This window comes from Pongo pygmaeus, chromosome 2 (genome assembly GCF_028885625.2).
Source record: "Pongo pygmaeus isolate AG05252 chromosome 2, NHGRI_mPonPyg2-v2.0_pri, whole genome shotgun sequence".
In the NCBI taxonomy this organism is placed as follows: Eukaryota; Metazoa; Chordata; class Mammalia; order Primates; family Hominidae; genus Pongo; species Pongo pygmaeus.
Window position 1 is genome coordinate 194,229,874 of NC_085930.1, and position 21,925 is coordinate 194,251,798.

Sequence of the window (21,925 nt, forward strand, 5' to 3'; positions counted from 1 at the left end):
CCTTCCAGCGTGGGCGTCATGGCCATCACAAGCATGTCACAGTGCTGCAGAGATTTTGTTTATGGCCAATTTTGGGGCCAGTTTATGGCTAAATTTGGGGGCCTGTTCCCAACAATTCCCGGTATGGACTAGTCTTTATTTCATAATTAAATGCTTTTGAGAGATAAGTGAAGACTATAAATAGCCTCACTTTGGTTCAGGCCAGGTTTTGCTGCCAGATGACTTTTGGTGTGAAAAATATTTTTTAAACAATCATTTTGGTTTCAGAGCTTTTTGGATTTCAGAATTACAGGAAAGGGAGTTGTGGACCCATCTTACTTATCTGAAGAAAAAGTAGTAATATGTATTTTTAAATGGTTACACCCTTTTAAGCAGGGACTTACAAGAATCTGTCCAACAGAAATTATCAAGTTTGTGTGCCAAATATTATATACAAGGATACAACATTTTAAAAAATAATTTTTAAAAATTGAAAATAACCTAAATGTCCCAATAGCCCACAGTTGATTAAATTAGTCATGGTATGTCTAGGCAGTGAATGAACTGCTTTGTAGCCATGAAAAATCATATCGTAGAAGAATATTGATATGTCGAAGTAAACATTCATAATGTGCAACATAGATCACAAAGCAGTGATTCCAAATTTTAATAGCAGTTGTTGCTGTGTGATTGGATTGTGCTTTTTATTTGCTTTGTTTGAGCTGTTATATTTCTTAAATTTCTGTCACTGAACATAACATGTATTTCTTTTGTGATCAGAAAAATTAAGGCTTTTTTTTTTTTTTTTTACATTTAAAAAGGCCTCACTCTGTTGCCTAGGCTGGAGTACAGTGATGTGATCACAGTTCACTGCATCCTGGACCTCCTGGGCTCAAGCGGTCCTCCCACCTCACCCTCCCAAGTAACTGAGACCTCAGGTGCACACCAGCACGCCAGGCTAATTTTTAAATTTTTTGTGGAAATGGGGTTTCGCCATGTTACCCAGACTGGTCTCAAATTCCTGGGCTCAGGCCAACCTCCTTTTGGCCTCCCAAATTGCTGGGATTATAGGTATAAGCTACCATTCCTAGCCCTATTTTAACAACAACAACAAAAAAAGGCCAGCTGTGGTGGCTTACGCCTGTAATTCCAACATTTTGGGAGGCCAAGGCAGGTGGATTATCTGAGGTCAGGAGTTCGAGACCTGCTGACCAACATGGTGAAACCCCACCTCTACTAAAAATACAAAAATTAGCCGGGCATGGTGGGGTGTACCTGTAATCCCAGCTACCTCAGAGGCTGAAGCAGGAAAATCACTTGAACCCAGGAGTTGGAGGTTGCAGTGAGCTGAGATCATGCCATTGCACTCCAGCTGGGGCAACCAGAGCAAGACTCCATCTCAAAGAAAAACAAAAAACAAGATGATAAAGAAGATATTCATATTGCTTTTAAACTTCAGCTCAGATTGCTTCATTAAGTTAGGAATCATTTTATTAACAAAGATCACAACAAGTTCAACATTATTAAGGCCCTAGCTTAGTATATCATCCATATCCCCAGATCTAGTGTCTGCACACCTGGATTTAAAATATCTCTTTTAAGCTTCATTGCCTGGGGCGTTTCCAGAAGGAATCCTGTTAAATGAAAAAATAAGGCCTTTCATGAGGGATGCTGGACCACTTCCATTGCCTCTTCAAACATTTTCTGACTTAATCTCTAGAGAACAGGCTTCTCAGATAAATTGTCCACCACCACATCTAGTTCTTGGCTTGTTTTTAAAAGTCTGCAGATTCTTTCATGAGGTCACTTTTTTAAGCTTAAATATCTACTTTGCTTTGAAAATCTGTTTTCTCCCTTTTCAAAAAGAGCATACCAGAAGTTAAAATTGGATCATTTTTAGCAAGCTACATCATACATCTGGAGTGAATTCCAGAGTATTAATGTCATGGTATGTTACAGCAAAGACTGTCAAGTCTAATTTTTGCAGATCTGCTAAATCTGAAAGGACAGTCTGGACAGCTAGCAGTTTTGATTGTTGAGCTGAGATGTGTTCTCTAAAGTTATTCTTAAAATCAGAGAGGTTAAACAAAACCTGCAACGTGGTCCTACTTGAATAGCGATGCGACAGTGATAGGAAATACTATATTTCCTATAGTATATATCATCTGTACTATAGTCTCTTATAATTAGGCAGAGTTGAAAGAGGCTTGAGATCTTGTAACTGTTTACCAGTACCTCATTCTAGTCAGGTAGTATCGAGTATCCATTGAACTACTTATAGTAATAATTATATTTTGCCCTTGATATGGTTTGGCCATGTCCCCACACAAATCTCATCTTGAATTGTAGTTCCCATAATCTCCATGTGTCAGGAAAGGGACCTGGTGGGAGGTAATTGAATCATGGGGCGGTTACCCTCATGCTGTTCTTGTAATAGTGAGTGAGCTCTCATGAGATCTGATGGTTTTATAAGGGGCTTTTCCCCTTTTGCTTGGCACTTCTTTCTCCTGCTGCCTTATAAAGAAGGACATATTTGCTTCCCCTTCACCATGATTGTATGTTTCCTGAAGCCTTCCCAGCCATATGGAACTGAGTCAATTAAACCTCTTTCCTATAAATTGCCCAGTCACAGGAATTTCTTAATAGCAACATGAGAATGGACTAACCCCTGTAAATTAATAAGTAGATATTCTGGTCTCTGTATATTTAATATTTTTGCTAGAATTCACTGCTGAAGCCCTGTGGGCTAGGAATTTTCATTGCAGAAGGATGTTTGATAACAAACTGAATTTATTTAATAGATATAAGGCTATTCATATTTTCTGTTTTGGGTCCATTTTTATAAGTTCTGTTTTTAAGGAATGTATCCTTTCATTCCTTTTCATTTAATTTGTCAAGCTTATTGGCATAAAATTATTCACAAAAGGTTCTTATCATCTTTTAAATACCTGTAAATGATGTTGCATGTTGTAATATATCCTCTTTCATTGCTGATACTGGTAATTTTTAGTCTCCTTTTCTTGATCAAGCTCCATAGCAGATTATCAGTTTTATTTATCTTTTCAAAGAGAACCAATTTTGACTCTGATAATTATCTTGGTTGTTTATTTTTATTTTTATTTCATTGATTTTTGCTGCTTATTATTTACTTCTTTCCTACTTAGTTTGGTTTTACTTTGATCTCTTTCTAGTTCCCTAAATTGGAAATTTGGATCCTTTATTTTAAACCTTTCTTATTTTCCAATATAACATATGGGCTGTAAATTCTTTAACCACTGTTTTAGTTATATACTTCAAATTTCTTTAAATGCTTTATTGAGGTGTAATAACTGATATAAACTGGACATATATAAAGTGTATAAATTTGACATATGTATACATTCATGATCTGTCACCACAATCAAGATAATGACTCTACCCATCACCACCAAAAATTTACTTAATCCCTCCCTCCTGTTCCCTGGCAACCACTGATTATCTTTACAAACTAATTAAACAGTAGATTAGTTTGCACTTTCTCGAATTTTAGATTAATGAAACTATAAAATAGATATACTTTTTTATCTGACTTCTTTCACTCAGCATAGTTATTTGCATGATTGCATCATGTATTTTTAAGCTATTAGGTACATAGATGTTTAGCATTGTTGTGTCTTCCTAATGAATTGACCCCTTTATTATTATGGGATGACCCTTTTTGTACCTGATAGTAGTCTTTGCTCTAAAATCTAGTGCTATTGGCTGGGCGCGGCTCACGCCTGTAATCCCAACACTCTGGGAGGCCAAGACGGGCAGTCATCTGAGGTCAGGTGATCTCTACTAAATACAAAAAATTACCGGGCGTGGTGGTGCATGCCTGTAATCCCAGCTACTTGGGAGGCTGAGGCAGGAGAATCACTGAACCTGGGAGGCAGAGGTTGCAATGAGCCAAGATCGTGCCATTGCACTCCAGCCTGGGCAACAGAAGCGAAACTCCATCTCAAAAAAAAATAAATAATAAAAAAAAAATTTAGTGTTATCATGGCATATTGTCCCCATCCTTTTCCTTTTAACCTGTTTGAGCCTTCATATTTAAATGGTGTTTCTTGTAGGCAGCATGTAGTTGGTTCTTTTTCATTTATCTAATCTAAAATCTCTATATTTCAGCTCTTCAAATATTTAAGTGTATTTCTGTACCATTATCTTTTCTTCCTTGGACTAAACATCCTCTTATTATGGTTTGGCTGATACTTTTTCTAAATCCTTCACAATTATCAAACTCTTCTGTGCATGCTTTGCTTCAAAGGGATATTACATCACAATAGAGATTTTGAGTTGCCTTCTGCAAGAAATGCTGATCATTGTTTATTACTTCATTTGCTTAACATCATCACCAAAGATCTATTATCTATTTAGTCCCTCACCATTTGGTTAAAACCAATCTAGACCCACTTTTCTTACCCAAATCATATTGTTTTCTTGGTTCACTACTGATTTTTTGATCTCCGGAAAAATTTCAAGGGGACTTAACACAAAATCTATTAATCTATTAATTTCCTCTGGAAATGTCTGTTTTATCTTAGTTATACCAATTCTAGTTGAATTATTTTGAATGTGGGTCAGACAAAACTAGACTATAACTGAAAGAGTATTAAAATGTTTGCCTTTTTTTTTCCAGGTAAAAATGTCTCCATCGTATCATCAGTCCAAAGGGGATCCCACTGCTAAAAAGGTGAGTTTGTTTTAAAGGCAAAAAAACCAGTTCCTCCTTCTGTATGTTTATTCTCCTATGTGGAACAATATTCTCAACATGGCAATGATTTTTAATCATCTTAATGCTGTCAAGGGTTATTTCTGATTAGATGCTTTAATGACATGTCTCCAGACCTCCTCCTTGGCTTCTCCAGAGAAATCAAGTTGGGTTTCGACATCAGTCTCCTAGCAACTATCAGTTTCTAGAATTTCCATCTTCTATACCAGGCATGGTATCGTGGTATCAATGAGTGGTAGCAGGTGAAAGATATTCAGAGGAAAGCTATATAGTTTGTCTTAATAATGTGCTTTACTTTGACTGGGTGCAGAGGCTCATGCCTGTAATCCCAGCACTTTGGGAGGCTGAGGTGGATGGATCATCTGCGGTCAGGAGTTCAAGACCAGCCTGGCCAACATGATGAAACCCCATCTCTACTAAAAATAGAAAATTAGCTCAGCGTGGTGGTGCATGCCTGTAATCCCAGCTACTTGGGAGGCTGAGGCAGGAGAATCGCTTGAACCCAGGAGGCGGAGGTTGCAGTGAGTCAAGATCAAGCCACTGCACTCCAGCCTGGACAACAAGAGTGAAACTCCATCTCAAAAAAAAAAAAGAAAAAGAAAAAATGTGCTTTACTTCTAGAGAGCTGTGCCTAAAAAAAACTGGCCTGAGATATTAACAGCATATAAGAAGGTCTTCAATAGATGCTGGCAGAAGAGAGCTCTCATGTGTGCCACTTCAGTTCCTGACTGTAAGCTTCGTGACCACAGATAGGGTATGACTGATGGTTTTACACCCTATCTGAGTGATGCATAGATGATGTCAAGAGAACCACTAAAATCCTTTTCCTTTGTCCAGCTGCAAAAGTGCAGTTGAAGCATGGTAAACAAATTGACATTTCTGCTTGTTTCTTTCATCATTTTTCTTTCTCTAATAGTCGAAGTATTTTTTTCCCTTGCCCTTTTTTATCATTTCAGCCAGCATCCATATCAGTGAAGGACTGTAGAACAAAAATAACCACCTGCTGGCTCTGTTGACTAACAGCAGGTTTTAGCTTCAAAGCAATGTTCCAAAAATGGGTCCCCCTCCTCTGACTTCAGAATCCCCTGAGACTTTTTCAGAAGAGAAGAGAATAAAAACAAAATATGTTGTCTGAAAAGGCCTATAACATACTGCACATAAAAATCTCTTTCACTCTTGTCAAGGCAGTAGGGGCAGGCAAGACTGAGGCAATGACTGTTGATACTTAGAACCATCACACTGTAACGCGAAGAGCTGGGGGAGCCTGTCATTTTAGTCTCGCTCAGTAAATAGACGAGGAAATAGGAATCCAGAGGGATTCCAGTTTTTTGTCTTAGCTCTCCAATGTTAGCTATGGAACACACTTCTAACATAGTGATGTCAAGCATGTGCCTTGGATACCACCAGACTTGGGTTCAAAGATTTACTCTTCTGCTTATTTATCTGAGTGACCTTGTGTAAATTGGCCCCTCTGTTTCGTCTTATGTAAAATGGTGATGCTACTCTCAGAATTGTCCTGAAGATTAAATGAAATACTCTGCTGTTTAAGAGTATAACACTATGTTTTATGTATAGTAAGTACTCAAGCTGTTGTTGACACTAGTATTAAAATGCAGGTCTCCCAGCTCCTAATCAGATGTCCTCTTACTTTATCATGCTGCTTGTATAATATTGTTCATTCAGCAAGTATAGTCTGCCCTTCACATTTGTGGGTTCTGCATCTGTGGATTCAACCAACCACAGATTGAAGATATATGGGGGAAAAATGATAAAAAATAATGATACAACAATAAAAAACAGTACAACTATTTACATTGTATTGGGTATTGTAAGTAATGTAAAGATGATTTAAAGTACATGGGAGGATGTGCACTGGTTATATGCAAATACCACGCATTTTAAAAGACTTGAGCATCCATAGATTTTGGCAACCACAGGAGGTCCTAGAGTAAATTCTCCACAGATACCGAGAGATGGCTGTATTTCTTTTTTTCTTTTTTTTTTTTTTTTTTTTGAGATGGAGTTTCCCTCTGTTGCCCAGGCTGGAGTGCAGTCACATGATCTCAGCTCACTGCAACCTCCGCCTCCCGGGTTCAAGCGATTCTCCTGCCTCAGCCTCCTGAGTAGCTGGGATTACAGGGACGCACCACCACACCCAGCCAGTTTTTGTATTTTTAGTAGAGATGGGGTTTCACCATGTTGGTCAGCTGGTCTCGAACTCCTGACCTCATGATCTGTCCGCCTTGGCTTCCCAAAGTGCTGGGATTACAGGCATGAGCCACTGTCTTTTTTTTTTTTTTTTTTTTTTGAGACAGAGTCTCACTCTGTCACCCAGGCTAGAGTGCAGTGGCACAATCTTGGCTCACTGCAACCTCCGCTTCCCGGGTTCAAGCGATTCTCTTGCCTTAGTCTCCTGAGTACCTGGGACTGCAGGTGCCCACTACCACACCCAGCTAATTTTTTTGTATTTTCACTAGAGACGGGATTTCACCATGTTGGCCATGATGGTCTCAATCTCCTGACTTCATGATCCACCCACTTCAGCCTCCCAAAGTGCTGGGATTACAGGCATGAGCCACCACGCCCGGCTGGCTGTATTTCTTTACACTATTAACTGTGATAAACAGTGGACTAGAGAAGAGAAATACAATCCTGTTCTCAAAGACCTCAGCATTTATTGACAAAAGTAGACGGGTAAACTGACAGTTACCGAACACCTTGACACATACCATGGAAGGTGCACAGGGTTCTGTGAAGGCGCCAAGGAAAGGCCCTATTTTGAGATGAGTGAGCTAACTTAGTGCAGTTCTTATGTTCTTTTTTTTTTTTTTTTTTTTGAGACGGAGTCTTGCTGTGTCGCCCAGGCTGGAGTGCAGTGGCACGATCTTGGCTCACTGCAAGCTTCACCTCCCGGGTTCATGCCATTCTCCTGCCTCAGCCTCCCAAGTAGCTGGGACTACAGGCGCCCGCCAACATGCCCGGCTAATTTTTTGTATTTTTAGTAGAGACGGGGTTTCACCGTATTAGCCAGAATGGTCTCGATCTCCTTACCTCGTGATCCGCCTGTCTCGGCCTCCCAAAGTGCTGGGATTACAGGCGTGAGCCACCGCGCCCGGCTCTTATGTTCTTTATGGCAGAAACCTCCATGAAGAACTTTGAGGAACCGTTAGTTGCTCCCCTACAATACTGTTATCACATTAGAGTGACAGCAAATTTTGCCATGTATATAGGCATTTATTAAATAAATACTCATTTAGAAATAGGTTCTGCAACCGATTTTTCAAACTGAGTAATGTCCCAGCTCTTTGTCATTTTAGGTGTCTGACCTCTGTCAGGGATGTGACATTACAGAAGCAGGATTTTGTTACTCTTAGAATCGGCATCAGGCAAACAGAAGCTTCCTAAGCCGATGACTGGACACAAGTGGCCCGGGCAGCATTCCTTTGTGATCAGATGCAGACTTATTCCCGGTTTATGCAAAACTTGGGACTATCTCTAAAATATTTTATTCAATATACATATCTCAAATACCTTTTACTTTATCAATGAGAGTCTATTTCCAATATTCACCATGGTGGTTAACAAGTCATTACTTTCACCAATAAAAATATTTCCATTTTTTAGCTAATGAGCCAGGTCTTAGTGTTGGTGAACATATGAATAGCTGAAGAGCTTTTTTTAGTGGCTGTCTTGCAGAGTTCATGTTAGCTGGACTCGCCCGAAATATAGATTCTTAATTTGGGCCATTGACCATCCCTGAGTTGAAGCCCAAAACTAAATAGCACATACTTATTATCACGCTGTTTATGCCGTCTATAGTTACTTGAAAATGTATATCATAGTGGGTGGCCATCCCAGATTAGGGGTCAGGAAAGGCTTCCCAGTGAAGATAAAGCTTGACCTAGCCTTAAGAAACAAGGGAAATGGTAACCTAGGCAGATAGTGGTGAGTATAACACATTGTCGGAAATGGGAATGGTTCTGCATGTCTTCAATATAATGTGAAAGCATGGAGAAGTCTGGTAAAAGATAAATAGGGGTTCGGACCACAAAGAGCCCCAGTCTGTGAAGTTTGCTTTCTATCTTGAGGATAAGGTTTCCAGCAAAGGTAAGACTGAAAGCAGAAAGACCAATTAGAAGAGTAAGACACTTGCCCAGGTAAGAAAAAAGGTCCTAACCCTAGGTTGTGTTAATGGGGTAAGGAGATTAAATAGATTCAAATATTAGCTATTTTTTCTCTCAGAAAACCCTGACACCCTCCTTAAGTCTGAGTAAGTGTCCTTCCTTCCCTGAGCTCATAGCACCCTGAATTAGTCCCTACCAATACCTGGGTGGGTTGAGATTGCCTCTCTACTTAATGCCCATCTCCCATTAGACCATATGCCTCATGAGGGCAGAGCAGTAACCACATCAGTCTTGTTTACAGTTGTATCCCTAAGTGTAGAACAAAGTAGTCACTCGGTCGTTGTTGAATCAATGAGAGATACACGGAAGAGATTTCACAGGACTTCCTGGTTGTTTATGAGAAGTGAGGGGGAAAAGAAATTTCTGGCTCCGATGACTAGAGGAAAAATAAATGAAACATCATTGCTCTTTCAGGCTTGTCTCCCAGGCATGGTCAGTTCCTTATTGAATCAGCAGTACTCGGAGTGAGATTTACCTGAAGATCAATGTGAAACTCAACACCTAATTATTACTTCCTTAGTTGGGTTTATATTTTTGTGTGGATATGCTTGTATGCTCATGTACATCTATGTATATATTCTGGTTCTTATCCTTGAGCTATAGTCTCTTCCCAAAGTTGCATTGACAGATGGAAGCAGCAGTAGTGTCTGTTGAACAGAGTGACTGCCAAAGTGACATGTGTAGGAAACACAAAGGAAGCAGCAGTGTTCTTGATTTAGCCAAAAAGTCTCTGTTGACCGATAACTGAAGGAAGTGTTTGGTGACTCTGCTGTCAATATTGGCCCTGCCAAGAGCTGGATTCAAGTGCTAAGGAAACCAGAGTCGTGTTCTGTAGGACTCTGCTAACTTCCTGGGGCTTCTTTTTAGGTATTTCATGTAGGAGTCACTCTTTAGAATGTCACTGTTCCACTCTGCCGCTGCATGTCAGAGTGTGCATCACATTCCACACATGTATCTTTTTTTTTCTGTGAGACGGAGTATCACTCTGTTGCCCGGCCTGGAGTGCAGTGGTGCGATCTCAGCTCACTGCAACCTCCGCCTCCCAGGTTCAAGCAATTCTGCTGCAGCCTCCCAAGTAGCTGGGACAAGCACACACCACCACACTCAGCTAATTTTTTTGTATGTTTAGGAGAGAAGGGGTTTCACCATGTTGGCCAGGCTGGTCTCAAACTCCTGACCTCAAGCGATCCTCCCACCTCAGCTTCCCAGAGTGCTGGGATTACAGGCGTGAGCTACCACGCCCGGCCCACAACACGTATCTTTTTACTAGCATTTTGCATTATAGATATTCTTTACAAAAGCTTTAGATGGGCAATATTTATTGTATATAAAATTGGTATGTATTTACTTTATATAAAATTTCTTCTTAGTGGGCTCTAGTTGATAATTTCAGTAACGAAGTTGGAAGATACACATGGTTCCCTAGGACCTTTACAGTGTTTGATCATGTATGACCAGAAATTTAAAAATCAGGAATCATTGCCTTCAGATAAAAATTGACATAAAACCCATCGCAGTGAACTCCCCACGATAGATCCAAATGGAGGTGTTGACAATGTTTAAGGTAGATCAGGAGAGTTAGTTGGGGGCAGCATCAGACACCACTCAGCTATGATGCATCTCTTCTTGACTACCAAAGAAACACCAACCAAGAATTTTCACAGAAAAGTTGGGTCTGTTACATTTATGATAACTAGAGAAAGCATTTTGTCTTGTGTCTTGATCTCAGGTACATGGTTACCTCTCTGAGCAACCCCTGGTTTTAGATCAGCTTTCTCTGCTGGTGTGTTTGCAGAAGCTGAGGGGCCAGGTGCTCTGGCTGAAGACTATCCTCAGGCTGGTGGTGCCACTGGAAGGTCCACAGCTGTTCTCCTCAAAGTAACTTCTTCCAGTTAGGGACAATGCACAGGGAATGAGACAGTGGAAAGCCTTTCCAATAGTTCTGTGAGTCCATTCAGTAGATATTCCGTAAGCCTGTTAGGTGCCAGGGTTCAGAGGGACAAAGGACAGTGAAGAAATACAGTTCCCTCTCTCAGCACATTTACATGTTAATGGTGACTGAACTGGTGGATATCATAGCCAAGCCTCTCAGAAGTTGATTTTCAGTTTGTTAAGTATTCAGGTAAGTTATAAGAATTTGGAGCTGATTTTTGGAGTTTTTTAAGAGACGATGTCTCACTGTGTTGCCCAGGCTGGAGTGCAGTGGCACAATCATAGCTCACTGCAGCCTCAGACTCCTGGGCTCAAGCGATTCTCCCACCTCAGCCGCCTGAGTAATTGGGATTATAGGCATGAGCCACCATGCCTGGCTGATTTTTTTTTTTTTTTTTTGGTTGTTGTTCCAGGTGTTCTTATGAAGTAAGGTTTTTATAACCAATTCCCAGTCTTGCTGCTCATGTCAGCAATATAGACAGCTATACTTGCTCATAATTTTTGTTGAATTACAGGTTGGCTTTTTTTTTTTTTTTTTTTTTTTTAGGGAAAAAGCCTCACAAAGCCACTGTTTCCATAACAACCGGAAAAGCTGGCCCCAGTGTCTCAGCTCACTGGCCCTAAGAATGGCTGGTTGATAGTTTCACAGAAGTCAAGGGAAATGAAGAAAGCACTAAGATAGATGCAGCATTTTCTAGCCATCATTTGATGGAGGCTTAAATAAAATAAAGATACATTCACCTTTTGATACCTCATCCTTAACTCTTTCCTGCAAAGATGCGAGTTCTCATAAACAACAAAATGATAGCCCTTGATGGATAGCGATGCTTCTCTCTCTAGAGTATTTGTCTTAATAGGACTCCAAATATGACTTCATTGCCTCTACCGAACACCCCCCCAAAAAAGGAAACAGAGAACATGATTTGATCTTTGTTTTTGCATCGGCAGAGTTGAAAACCTCAGTAAGACAGATGCCTTTTTATGGATGTGAAGAAGCTGGAGTCTAGTTGCCTTTAGACACCTTGAGGGCAGTGATCTGGAGGACACTAACTGGAAGAAAGCATAGGCATCCTTAATTGTTGAGAGGACAGAACTGGTACCTGTGGGTAGCTACTGTGTGAATGGAGATGTCAGCTTGGTATGAGAATTTCATAATGGTAGAACAAGCTATCTTGAGTGACACTACATTACCTACTACTAGAGGTGTTTGGTCGGTGACAGAATATCTGTTGGTCAAACTCCTGCCTTTGGTCAGAGTTTGGACTAGTTGATTTTTAGATCCCTTGAAGCATTAAAATCTTATGAGTCTATAATTGTATTAAAAACAAGTGCAGCTGGGCTCGATGGCTGACGCCTGTAATCCCAGCACTTTGGGAAGCCAAGGCGGGCAGATCACTTGAGGTCAGGAGTTCGAGACCAGCCTGACCAACATGATGAAACCCTATCTCTACTAAAAATACAAAAATTAGCCAGGTGTGATGGTGGGCATCTGTAATCCAGTCTACTTGGGAGGCTGAGGCAGGAGAATTGCTTGAACCCGGGAGGCAGAGGTTGCAGTGAGCTGAGATTGCGCCACTGCACTCCAGCCTGGACAACAGAGCGAGACTTCGTCTTAAAAAAAAAAAAAAAAAAAAAAAAAGTTGCATGTTCACTGATGTAGTGAATGATTTCAGTTAAAACTAACTAAACAGCCTAAACTAATAGAATGTGTTGTCTTTCAAAGAAAAATCTGGATGTATGTAAAGAGAGACTTCATTCAGAAAAATCTCACCTCTATGGTGAGAGGGCTATTGCAGTAAGGGGAACGCTCCAACCATAAGATCTGCAAGGGTCTCAAAGATCACACAGAAAGGAAATTTATTTCATAAGAGGGAGTGGGTAAACAAAGCTAGAAAGATCCAGGTATGAAGGAGTGGATGGAGGGAATGGACAGTTGATCAGAGATGCTTTTCCTTGTGGTCAGCCGATTCTCAGAAGCAACCCTTAAAGGAGAGATTCTGTACTCTGGGTCAGGCTGAGAATGGGTCAGAGTTCAGGGGCTTGGGGAAAGGAAAGAAGCTTAACCAAAATTTGGTTATCAGTTAATAAGCATTTTGATTTTGTTAATAATTTTTGTAATTAATAGCCTTTTTTTTTTTCTTGAGACAAAGTCTCGCTCTGTCGCCCAGGCTGGAGTGCAGTGGCGCGATCTCGGCTCACTGCAAGCTCCGCCTCCCGGGTTCACGCCATTCTCCTGCCTCAGCCTCCCGAGTAGCTGGGACGACAGGCGCCCGCTGCCACGCCCGCTAATTTTTTTTTGTATTTTTAGTAGAGACGGGGTTTCACTGAGTTAGTCAGGATGATCTTGATCTCCTGATCTCGTGATCCACCCGCCTCGGCCTCCCAAAGTGCTGGGATTACAGGCGTGAGCCACCGCGCCCGGCCCCTTCATTTTTTAAGAGTACCGTAGTTTTAGGTTTACAGAAAAGTAGAGCAGTAAGCACAGAGTTCCCATATGTTCGTTTTCCCTCGCCACCCCCACAGTTGCCCCTATTATTAACATCTTGCATCGATGGGATACACTTGTTCTAATTGATGAGGCAATATTAATACATTATTAACTAAAGTCCATGGTTTACATTAGGGTTCACTCTTTCTGTTGTATATTCTGTGAGTTCTGATAAATGTATAATGAAATGTATCCACCATTACACCGTCATACAGAATAGCTTCACTGCCCGCCAAATCCCTGTGCTCCACCTATTTATCCTGCCGCCTTCTGCAAACTTCCGGCAACTACTAATCTTTTTACCGTATCCATAGTTTTGCCTTTTCTAGAATGGCATGTAATTGCATAGTTTATAGGCTTTCTAACTTGGCGTCTTTCACTTAGCAGTCAGCATTTAGGGTTCCTCGGTGTCTTCATGGCTTAATAGCGCTTTTCTTTTTATCACTGAGTAATATTCCCTTGTCTGCTTGGACTATAATTTGTTTATCCATTCACCTACTGCAGGACATCCTAGTTGCTTCTACATTTTGACAATTGTGACTAAAGCTGCAGTAAATATCCATGTGTAGAATTTTGTATGGGCATCTCAACTCATTTGTATAAATACCTAGGACCATGATTGCTGGATTATATGGTAAGACTATCTTTACATTTTTTAAGTTGCCAAACTGTCTGCCAAAGTGACTGTGCCATTTTACATTCCCAGCAGTAATGAATGAGAGTTCTATTGCTCCACATCCTCACCAGCATTTGGTGTTGTGGTGGTATCAGTGTTTTGAATTTTAGCCATTCTAATAGGTATGTAGTGGTATCTCATTTTCTTAAATTCACAATTCCCTGATGATATAGGATGTTGTCTTTTGACTCATATGCTTATTTTCCATTTGCATATCTTTTTTTCAAATTTTATTTTAGATACAGGGTGTATTTGTTTAGATACAGGGTTTATTATTTTAGATACAGGTGCAGATTTGCTACGTGGGAATATTGAGTGATGCTAAGTAGTTTAGTGTGTGAATCCTGTCACCCAGGTAGTAAGCATAGTACCCACCCTCTAGTATTCCACAGTGTCTGTTGTTCCCATATTTATCTCCATGTGTGCTCGATGTTTAGCTCTCACTTATAAGTGAGAACATGTGGTATTTTGTTTTCTGTTCCTGTGTTAATTTGCCTAGGATTATGGCCACTAGCTCATCTGTGTTACTGCAAAGGATGTGATTTTATTCTTTTTTATAGCTGTGTAGTATTCCATGTGTACCAGATTTTCTTTATGCAGTCTATCATTGATGGACATTTAGGTTGATTACCTGTCTTTGCTACTGTGAATAATAGCCATCCTGATGGTGTGAGATGATATTTCATTGTGGTTTTGATTTGCATTTCTCTGATGATTAGTGATCCTGAGCCTTTTTTCATGATCTTTGCTCATTTTTTAATTCGGTTATTTGGTTTTTGCTTATTGTTTTAGCTCCCTATAGAGTCTGGATATTAGGTCTTTGTTGGATGCATAGTTTGAGAATATCTCCTCCTGTTCTGTAGGTTGTCTGTTTGCTTTGTTGATAGTTTTGTTGTTTTGTGTGTATTTTTGCTTTTGTTTTTGTTTTTGCTTTTTTTGCTGTGCAGATGCTCTTTAGTTTACTTAGGTCCCACTTGCCTATTTTTGCTTTTGTTGCAATTGCTTTTGGAGACTTAGCAAAAAATTATTTGCCAAGGGTCAGTGAATGAAACCAAGACTTGGTTCTTTGAAAAAAATAAACTAGATTGATAAACCACTAGCTAGGTTAACAAAGAAAAAAGAGAAGATCTAAATAAATACAATCAGAAATGACAAAGATGACATTACAACTGATCCCACAGAAATAGAAAAGATCCTCAGAATATCAGGAACAACTCTATACACACAAATTTGAAATTCTAGAGGAAATGGATAAATTCCTGGAAACATACACAATCTCCTAAGATTGAATCCAGAATAGATTGTAACTCTGCATAAACCAATATCAAGCTCTAAAATGGAATCAGTAATAAAAAACACACCAACCAAAAAAAAAAAAAAACACTAGACCAGATGGAGTCACAGCCAAGTTCTATCGAATTATACTTCTTTCTACCAAAAGAAGAACTGGTACCAATCCTGCTGAAAGTATTCCAAAATATTGAGGAAGGACTCCTCCTTAACTCATTCCATGAAGCCAGCATCAACCTAATACCAAAATCTGGCAGAGACACGATGAAGAAAGAAAACTTCAGGCCAATATCCCTGATAAACATAGATGCAAAAATCCTCAACAAAATACCAGCAAACCGAATCCAACAGCACATCAAAAAGTTAACTCACCACAATCAACTAGGCGTTATTCCTGGTATACAAGATTGGTTCAGTATATGCAAATGAATAAATGTGATTCAGCATATAAACAGAATCAAAAGCAAAAACAATATGATCGTCTCTATATTTGCAGAAATGGCTTTCAATGAAATCCAACATCCCTTCATGATAAAAACCCTCAACAGACTAGGCATCAAAGGAACATACCTCAAAATAATAAGAGCCATCTTTGACAGATGCACAGCCAACCTCATCCTGAACAGCCAGAAGCTCGAACCATTCCCTTTGAAAACTGGAACAAGACAAGGATGTCCACTCTCACTACTCCTATTCGAAATTGTATTGGAAGTCCTAGCCAGAGCAGTTAGGCAAGAGAAAGAAATAAAAGGCATCCAAATAGGAAACAAAGTAGTCAAGCTATCTTTCTTCATTGATAATATGATTCTATACCTAGAATATCCTAAAGACTCTGCCAAAGGCTCCTAGAACTGATAAATGACTTTAATAAAGTTTCAGGATACAAAGTCAGTGTACAAAAATCAGTAGCATTTCCATACACCAACAGTGTTCAGGCTGAGAATGAAATCAAGAACAGAATCTCACTTTCTATAGCCACAAAACAAAACAACGAAATGAAATGAAATACCTAGGAAGACAGTTAACCAAGATATCTTCTACAAGGAGAACTGCAAAACATTGCTGAAAGAAATCAGAGATGACACAAATACATGGAAAAACAGTCCATGCTCATGGTTGGAAGAATCAATATTATAAAGATGACCATGCTGCTCAAAGCAATTTACAGTCAGTGCTATTTCTACCAAACTACCGACATAATTATTTACAGAATTAGAAAAAAACTATTCTAAAATTCATGTGGAACAAAAAAAGACCATGAATAGCCACAGCAATGCTAAGCAAAAAGAGCAAAGCTGGAGGCATCACACTACCTGACTTCAAACTATACTATAAAGCCACAGTAACCAAAACAGCTTGGTACTGTTACAAAACAGACACACAGATCAACGGCACAGAATAGAAAACTCAGAAATAAAGCCTCAAACCTACAACCACCTGATCTTTGACAAGGCCAACAAAAACAAGCAATGGGGAAAGGACTCCCTATTTAATAAATGGTGCTGTATATCTTTTTGATGAAGTCTTTAATGATTAACAGTTTTTCAGGTTTTTTTTTAGTGGTGGCCTAGGATTTACCATATACATCCTAGCTTTTCATATTCAGCTTTTGATTTAAAGTAGCTTAATTCCATTTATATATATACTCGTATATAGTTTTATTCCCTTTCCCCCACTTTTGTGGTATTGCACATACCACAAAATATATTTAGTACCTCTAGTAATATATAGTACATATATAGTTATATTGTTATATGTAGTGCATCTAGTAATGTTACAAATGCACAATATGTTGTTGTAATTTTTACTTTACCATCAGTAGTCATTTCCGTAGCTTAGTAAAAGCTTTGTTTTCACCCACCTCCTTTGTGCAAATGTTACATATATTACATTTCCACATATTATAAGCCCAACATTTTATTATACACTTTATATGATTGCTTTTTAAAATAAGTTATTAGAAGAAAAAAGCAAATATGCATTTATACTGTACTTTGTAATTTCATACTTACCTTTTGCAGTTCCTTTTTTTTTAACATGGATTTGAATTACCCTCCATAGTCAGTTGCTTTCATGCCAAAGAAATTGCATTAATAGTTCTTATAAGCCAGGTCTGCCTATCAACAAATTCTCTCAGTTTTTGTTTATCTGGGAAAGTTTTTATGTCACCTTCATTTTTGAAAGCTAGCTTTGCTGGATATAGAAAACTTAGTGGGCAGTTTTTTCTTTGAGCATTTTGAATATGTGGCATCCATTGTTTCTGCTGTTAGTTTTATTGGGGTTCTTTATAAATTACTAGCCATTTTTCTCTTGCTGTTTTCAAGTTTTTCACATTGTTACCGACTTTTGGCATTACATTATTATGTACTTTCAGATATATTATTATGATGTATCTGTTTGTGGATCTCTTTGTTTTCATCCTACTTAGAATTTGTTAAGCTTCCTGAATGTGTAGGTTATTGTTTTTCAATGAACATAGGACATTTTTAGCCATAATGTATTCAAATATTTTCACTCTCCTTTCTCTCCTCTTCTGGTCCTCTCTTTATGCATATATTGGGCTGATGATAACTCCACATTTCTCTGAGACTGTGTTCACTTTTCTTTATTCTTTTTTCTCTCTGTTGTTCAGCTTGCGTGATCTCTATTGAACTGTCTTTAAGTCACCAATTCTTCTGCTGGCTCAAATCTACTGTTGAGCCTTTCTTGTGAATTTGTTTCCGTTGTAGTTTTCAACTCCAGAATTTTCAATCATTCTTTTTTATAATTTGTATCTCTTTATTGATACTGTCTCTATTTGATGTTATATTGTCATCATACCTTCCTTTACTTTGTAAACCATGCTTTCCTTTAGTTCTGTGAAGATATTTATAATGACTATTTTGAAATCTTTTTCTGTTAAATCTAACATCTGTTTACTCTTCCAGGCAGTTTGTTTCCTGCTTTTTTCCCTGGGGTTTGATCATACTTTCCTGTTTCTTTGCATGCCTCATAACTTTTTAATGGAAACTGTACATTTTAGAAAAATATATTGTATATCCTATGTACTGGTCTCCCTACCCCCAGGGCTTGTTATTGGTGACTGGCTAGATGAATTTAGTAAAGTCTGTTGTTCTCCACAATATTAAGCTTCTGATATTGTTTCTCAAGTAGGTGTAGCCTTGGGTATGTCTGTAGTCACCCTGGAATGACGTTTTTCTCTGACCATACCCCATTGTTAAGCTCTACAAATTGCCTGATGATTGCTCTATTGTTTCCACTAACGCCTTAGGACATAAATTGTCTATAAACTAATCCAGTCAAATTGCAGTTTCTTTTAAGTAATAGTTTCTGGGAGCTAGTTTTGATATTTCTTCTGACCTCACAAGGTCTCCTGCAGTTGTCTTTTTCCTCAGTTATCTTCTGCAAAGTAGCCAGCCTATAGTCTAGGTTGTATCTTCATTAAATCCACAAGTCTCTTCCCAGTTGCATTTCACCACTAACTCCACTGTTCTTAAGAACACACTTAGGATTGAAATTCTCTATATTCAGTTGCAAGTGAAGTCAGTTCCTCTGGGAAAAGATTAGGAGTTATTTATTTTAGAGCCTACTTCTTTCCCAAGGAAGAATCTCTGAGCTGGGGCTCTGGAGCTGGGGGAAGGGACAATGGCAGGCTTTTCTCTGAATGTCATCCCCCAGTCTAGTTGTTGAATGCTGTTGGAAGCGGGGAGGGGCAGCAGCCTCAGGTGAGAGCCTAAGCAGCCCCCTGGACTGCCTCTCCTGGACTCATAATCCAGGGCAAGGGTGATCAGAGACTGAAGTTTTGCAGTGCACAGCCCCCAAGGTAGAGCTTCCATTCCATGAGTAGAGGCTTCCAGAAGAAGGGAACCCCCATTACCTCTTGACTGCACTCACCTAGGACTTAGCCCCAGCAACACTGATGGCAGGATGAAAAATACCAAAGTCCTGCTCCTACTGGGAAGAAAGCCTTCCAACTGTGATCTTGGGATAAAGAGAGCCTGCTGTTCTTGGTTGCAGTAGTGTGGAGTTCTACCTTACTGAGTTCTGAAGGTGGGGAAGGGAGCAGTCAGTTCACAAACCATAGTCATCAAATTTTCATAGTGTAGGGAGGATAGTTTCTTCATTTGGTCTTTAAATACTTGGAGTTTTCGTTTTATAGTTTTCACCAGTTTTTATTTGGAGTTTATCTTAATCCACTTGTATTGCTATAAAGGAATACCCACGGCTGGGTAATTTATAAAGAAAAGAGGTTTATTTTGCACATGGTCCTGCAGGCTGTACAAGCAGCATGTACCAGCATCTGCTTCCGGTGGGAGCCTCAGGCTGCCTCCACTCAAGGCAGAAGGCAAAGGGGAGCCAACATGTCCAGAGATCACATTGTTACCAAGAAAAAGGGGCATCACTAGCCTGATACGTTAGAAGCCAACGCTATGACACTGTGGGTTTTTTTTTTTTTTTTAGAAAAGAAATGCTTTTTATTATAAATTGACTAACAAGGAGACAGGAGTCCAGCTCAAATCTGTCTCCCTATGCTGGCTTTAAGGCAGTAATTTTATTAGAAAAGGTTCAGGGGGTAGATTCTGGGATTAGCAGGTGATTAGTAGAAGAAAAAAGAAGGTCTGGAAAGTCCTCAGGGATGCGTGTTTATCTCTGCATGCTACCTCGTGGGTCTCATGTGCAAATTTGGGAAGAATTAGTATGAAATACGCAGTAGAAATTGAGCTGTGACATCAGCGAGCTCATTCTGCACAAACTCCAGTCAGCCATGTTGCTTCCAGCCAATTTCAACCTGTTTTTTAATCTCACAAGTAGAGGAAGTTTCAGCATTTTAGCAAATTGTTCCTTATCTGCTATCTTGCAAACTCAAGAATTTCTGTTAGTCGTAGATTGTTTTTAACTCTTTGGGCATTGTTTCAACATGGCAAGAGGAGCACCAGGAGAGGGAGGGGAAGGAAGTACCAGGGTCTTTTAAACAACCACCTCTCATGGGAACTAATAGAGTGAGAAATCACTCACCTCCCACCCTCAGGGAAGGCACTGATCTATTCATGAGGGATCCACCTCCATAGCACAAACACCTCCATTAGGCCCCTCCAACATTGGAGCTCCAATCTCAACATGAGTGTTGGAGGGAACAACATCCAGACTATAACAGAGCTCCTCAGGCTGTCGTGCTAGAAGTAGCCTCTCTCCTCATCCATTTTAACAAGCAGTGTTCTGCCTCTGCTTGAAAACCACCTTCTTAAGGCAGGATATTCCATCTTTGGAAGCTCTAACTAAGATAAATCTTCCTTGTAGTAGGTGTTGCCAATTGATCCTGGTCCTTCCCCTAGGACCTACCAAAAATAGCTTAATCCTTCTGTTAGAGAGCAGACTTTCCAGTCCTTCATGTAGCCGAGGTCCTGAATCTCCAGCCCTTGGTGGTCTCTTGTCCAGGCAGAACATCCACAATCCATTTCCTCTATCTTCTCCACCCTATCATACCACATGTCCTTGAGTATTACCATTGTACTTCAGGTGAGGTCATTTTAGAACAAAATGACATCATCATCTTCCTTACTCTACATTCTGTTTCTGTAAATGGAACCAAAAGCACATTAACTTTTTTAGCAGCCATTTTGCACAGTTGATTCACAGCTAACATACTGATATCAAACTCCCGATTCTGTTCACACGTGCTATTGATGCACATACCCTTGGTTTCTGGAGCTAAGTGCAAGGCATTGCTTATATTGTTTCAGTTTCTGACCCTCAGGAATCATTTTTTTCCTCCCAAGGATAGGCCTCTTTTCCCTTTAAGCTATTGATAAAGTATTTGTATATAAAAAAGCCAAGGTTGGCCAGGCACGATGGCTCACACCTGTAATCCCAGCACTTTGGGAGGCCAAGGCAGGCAGAATACCTGAGGTCAGGAGCTCGAGACTAGCCTGGCCAACATGGTGAATCCCTGTCTCTACTGAAAAAAACAAAAAATTAGCTGGGCATGGTGGAACGCATCTGTAATCCCAGCTATTCGGGAGGCTGAGGCAGGAGAATTGTTTGAACCTGGGAGGCGGAGGTTGCAGTGAGCCGAGGTCATGCCATTGCACTCCAGCCTGGGCAACAAGAGCGAAACTCCATCTCAAAGGAAAAAAAAAAAAAACCAAGGATAGAGCCTTACAGCTCATCATCAGAGACTTAGCTAACATCATTTATTAGCTCCCTTGCCAATGCAACTGAGAGCTAATGGCTGTGGGTTTTGCGCTTCTTAATATGACACTTCTGCTTGAGTAGTTGTCTGTTCCCGCTCAGACTGTCATATGTGTGTCTTATTATGGGGCTGTGTGTGAGACCATCTCAGTGCCAGTAGTTCTCTATACTATCCTATGCCCTCTCTGTATGGAAGGGAACTCCCTCAGCAAAACAGGAGTTCCCTCACGGCTGCCATCTTCTTGGATGCTGAGATTATTGATCGAGTTACAAATGGGCCTTTCCCCTCCAACATGTTTCCTGATGAAGCTTTTAGGTACTTCCTACAATACATGGCAGTTATCTTCTTTCTCTTCAGTATGTGTGACAGAGCCACTAGCAGCCTGTTACTGTGCATTAAAAGAACTCAGTAGGCCATTCTTAGTTGCACTGTGCTG

The 21,925-nt window shown here is 39.9% G+C and overlaps 1 protein-coding gene across 2 annotated transcripts in view; it reads left to right on the forward strand.

The window, feature by feature from the left end:
- The window catches only part of VPS8 (VPS8 subunit of CORVET complex), a 236,506-nt gene that overhangs the window by 203,560 nt on the left and 11,021 nt on the right, over nt 1-21,925 (forward strand). For both annotated transcript variants that reach the window (XM_054481040.1, XM_063662489.1), the window contains one exon: nt 4,637-4,690. In XM_054481040.1, coding sequence (XP_054337015.1) covers nt 4,637-4,690 — 54 coding nt within the window. The remainder of the gene's footprint in view (nt 1-4,636; nt 4,691-21,925) is intronic.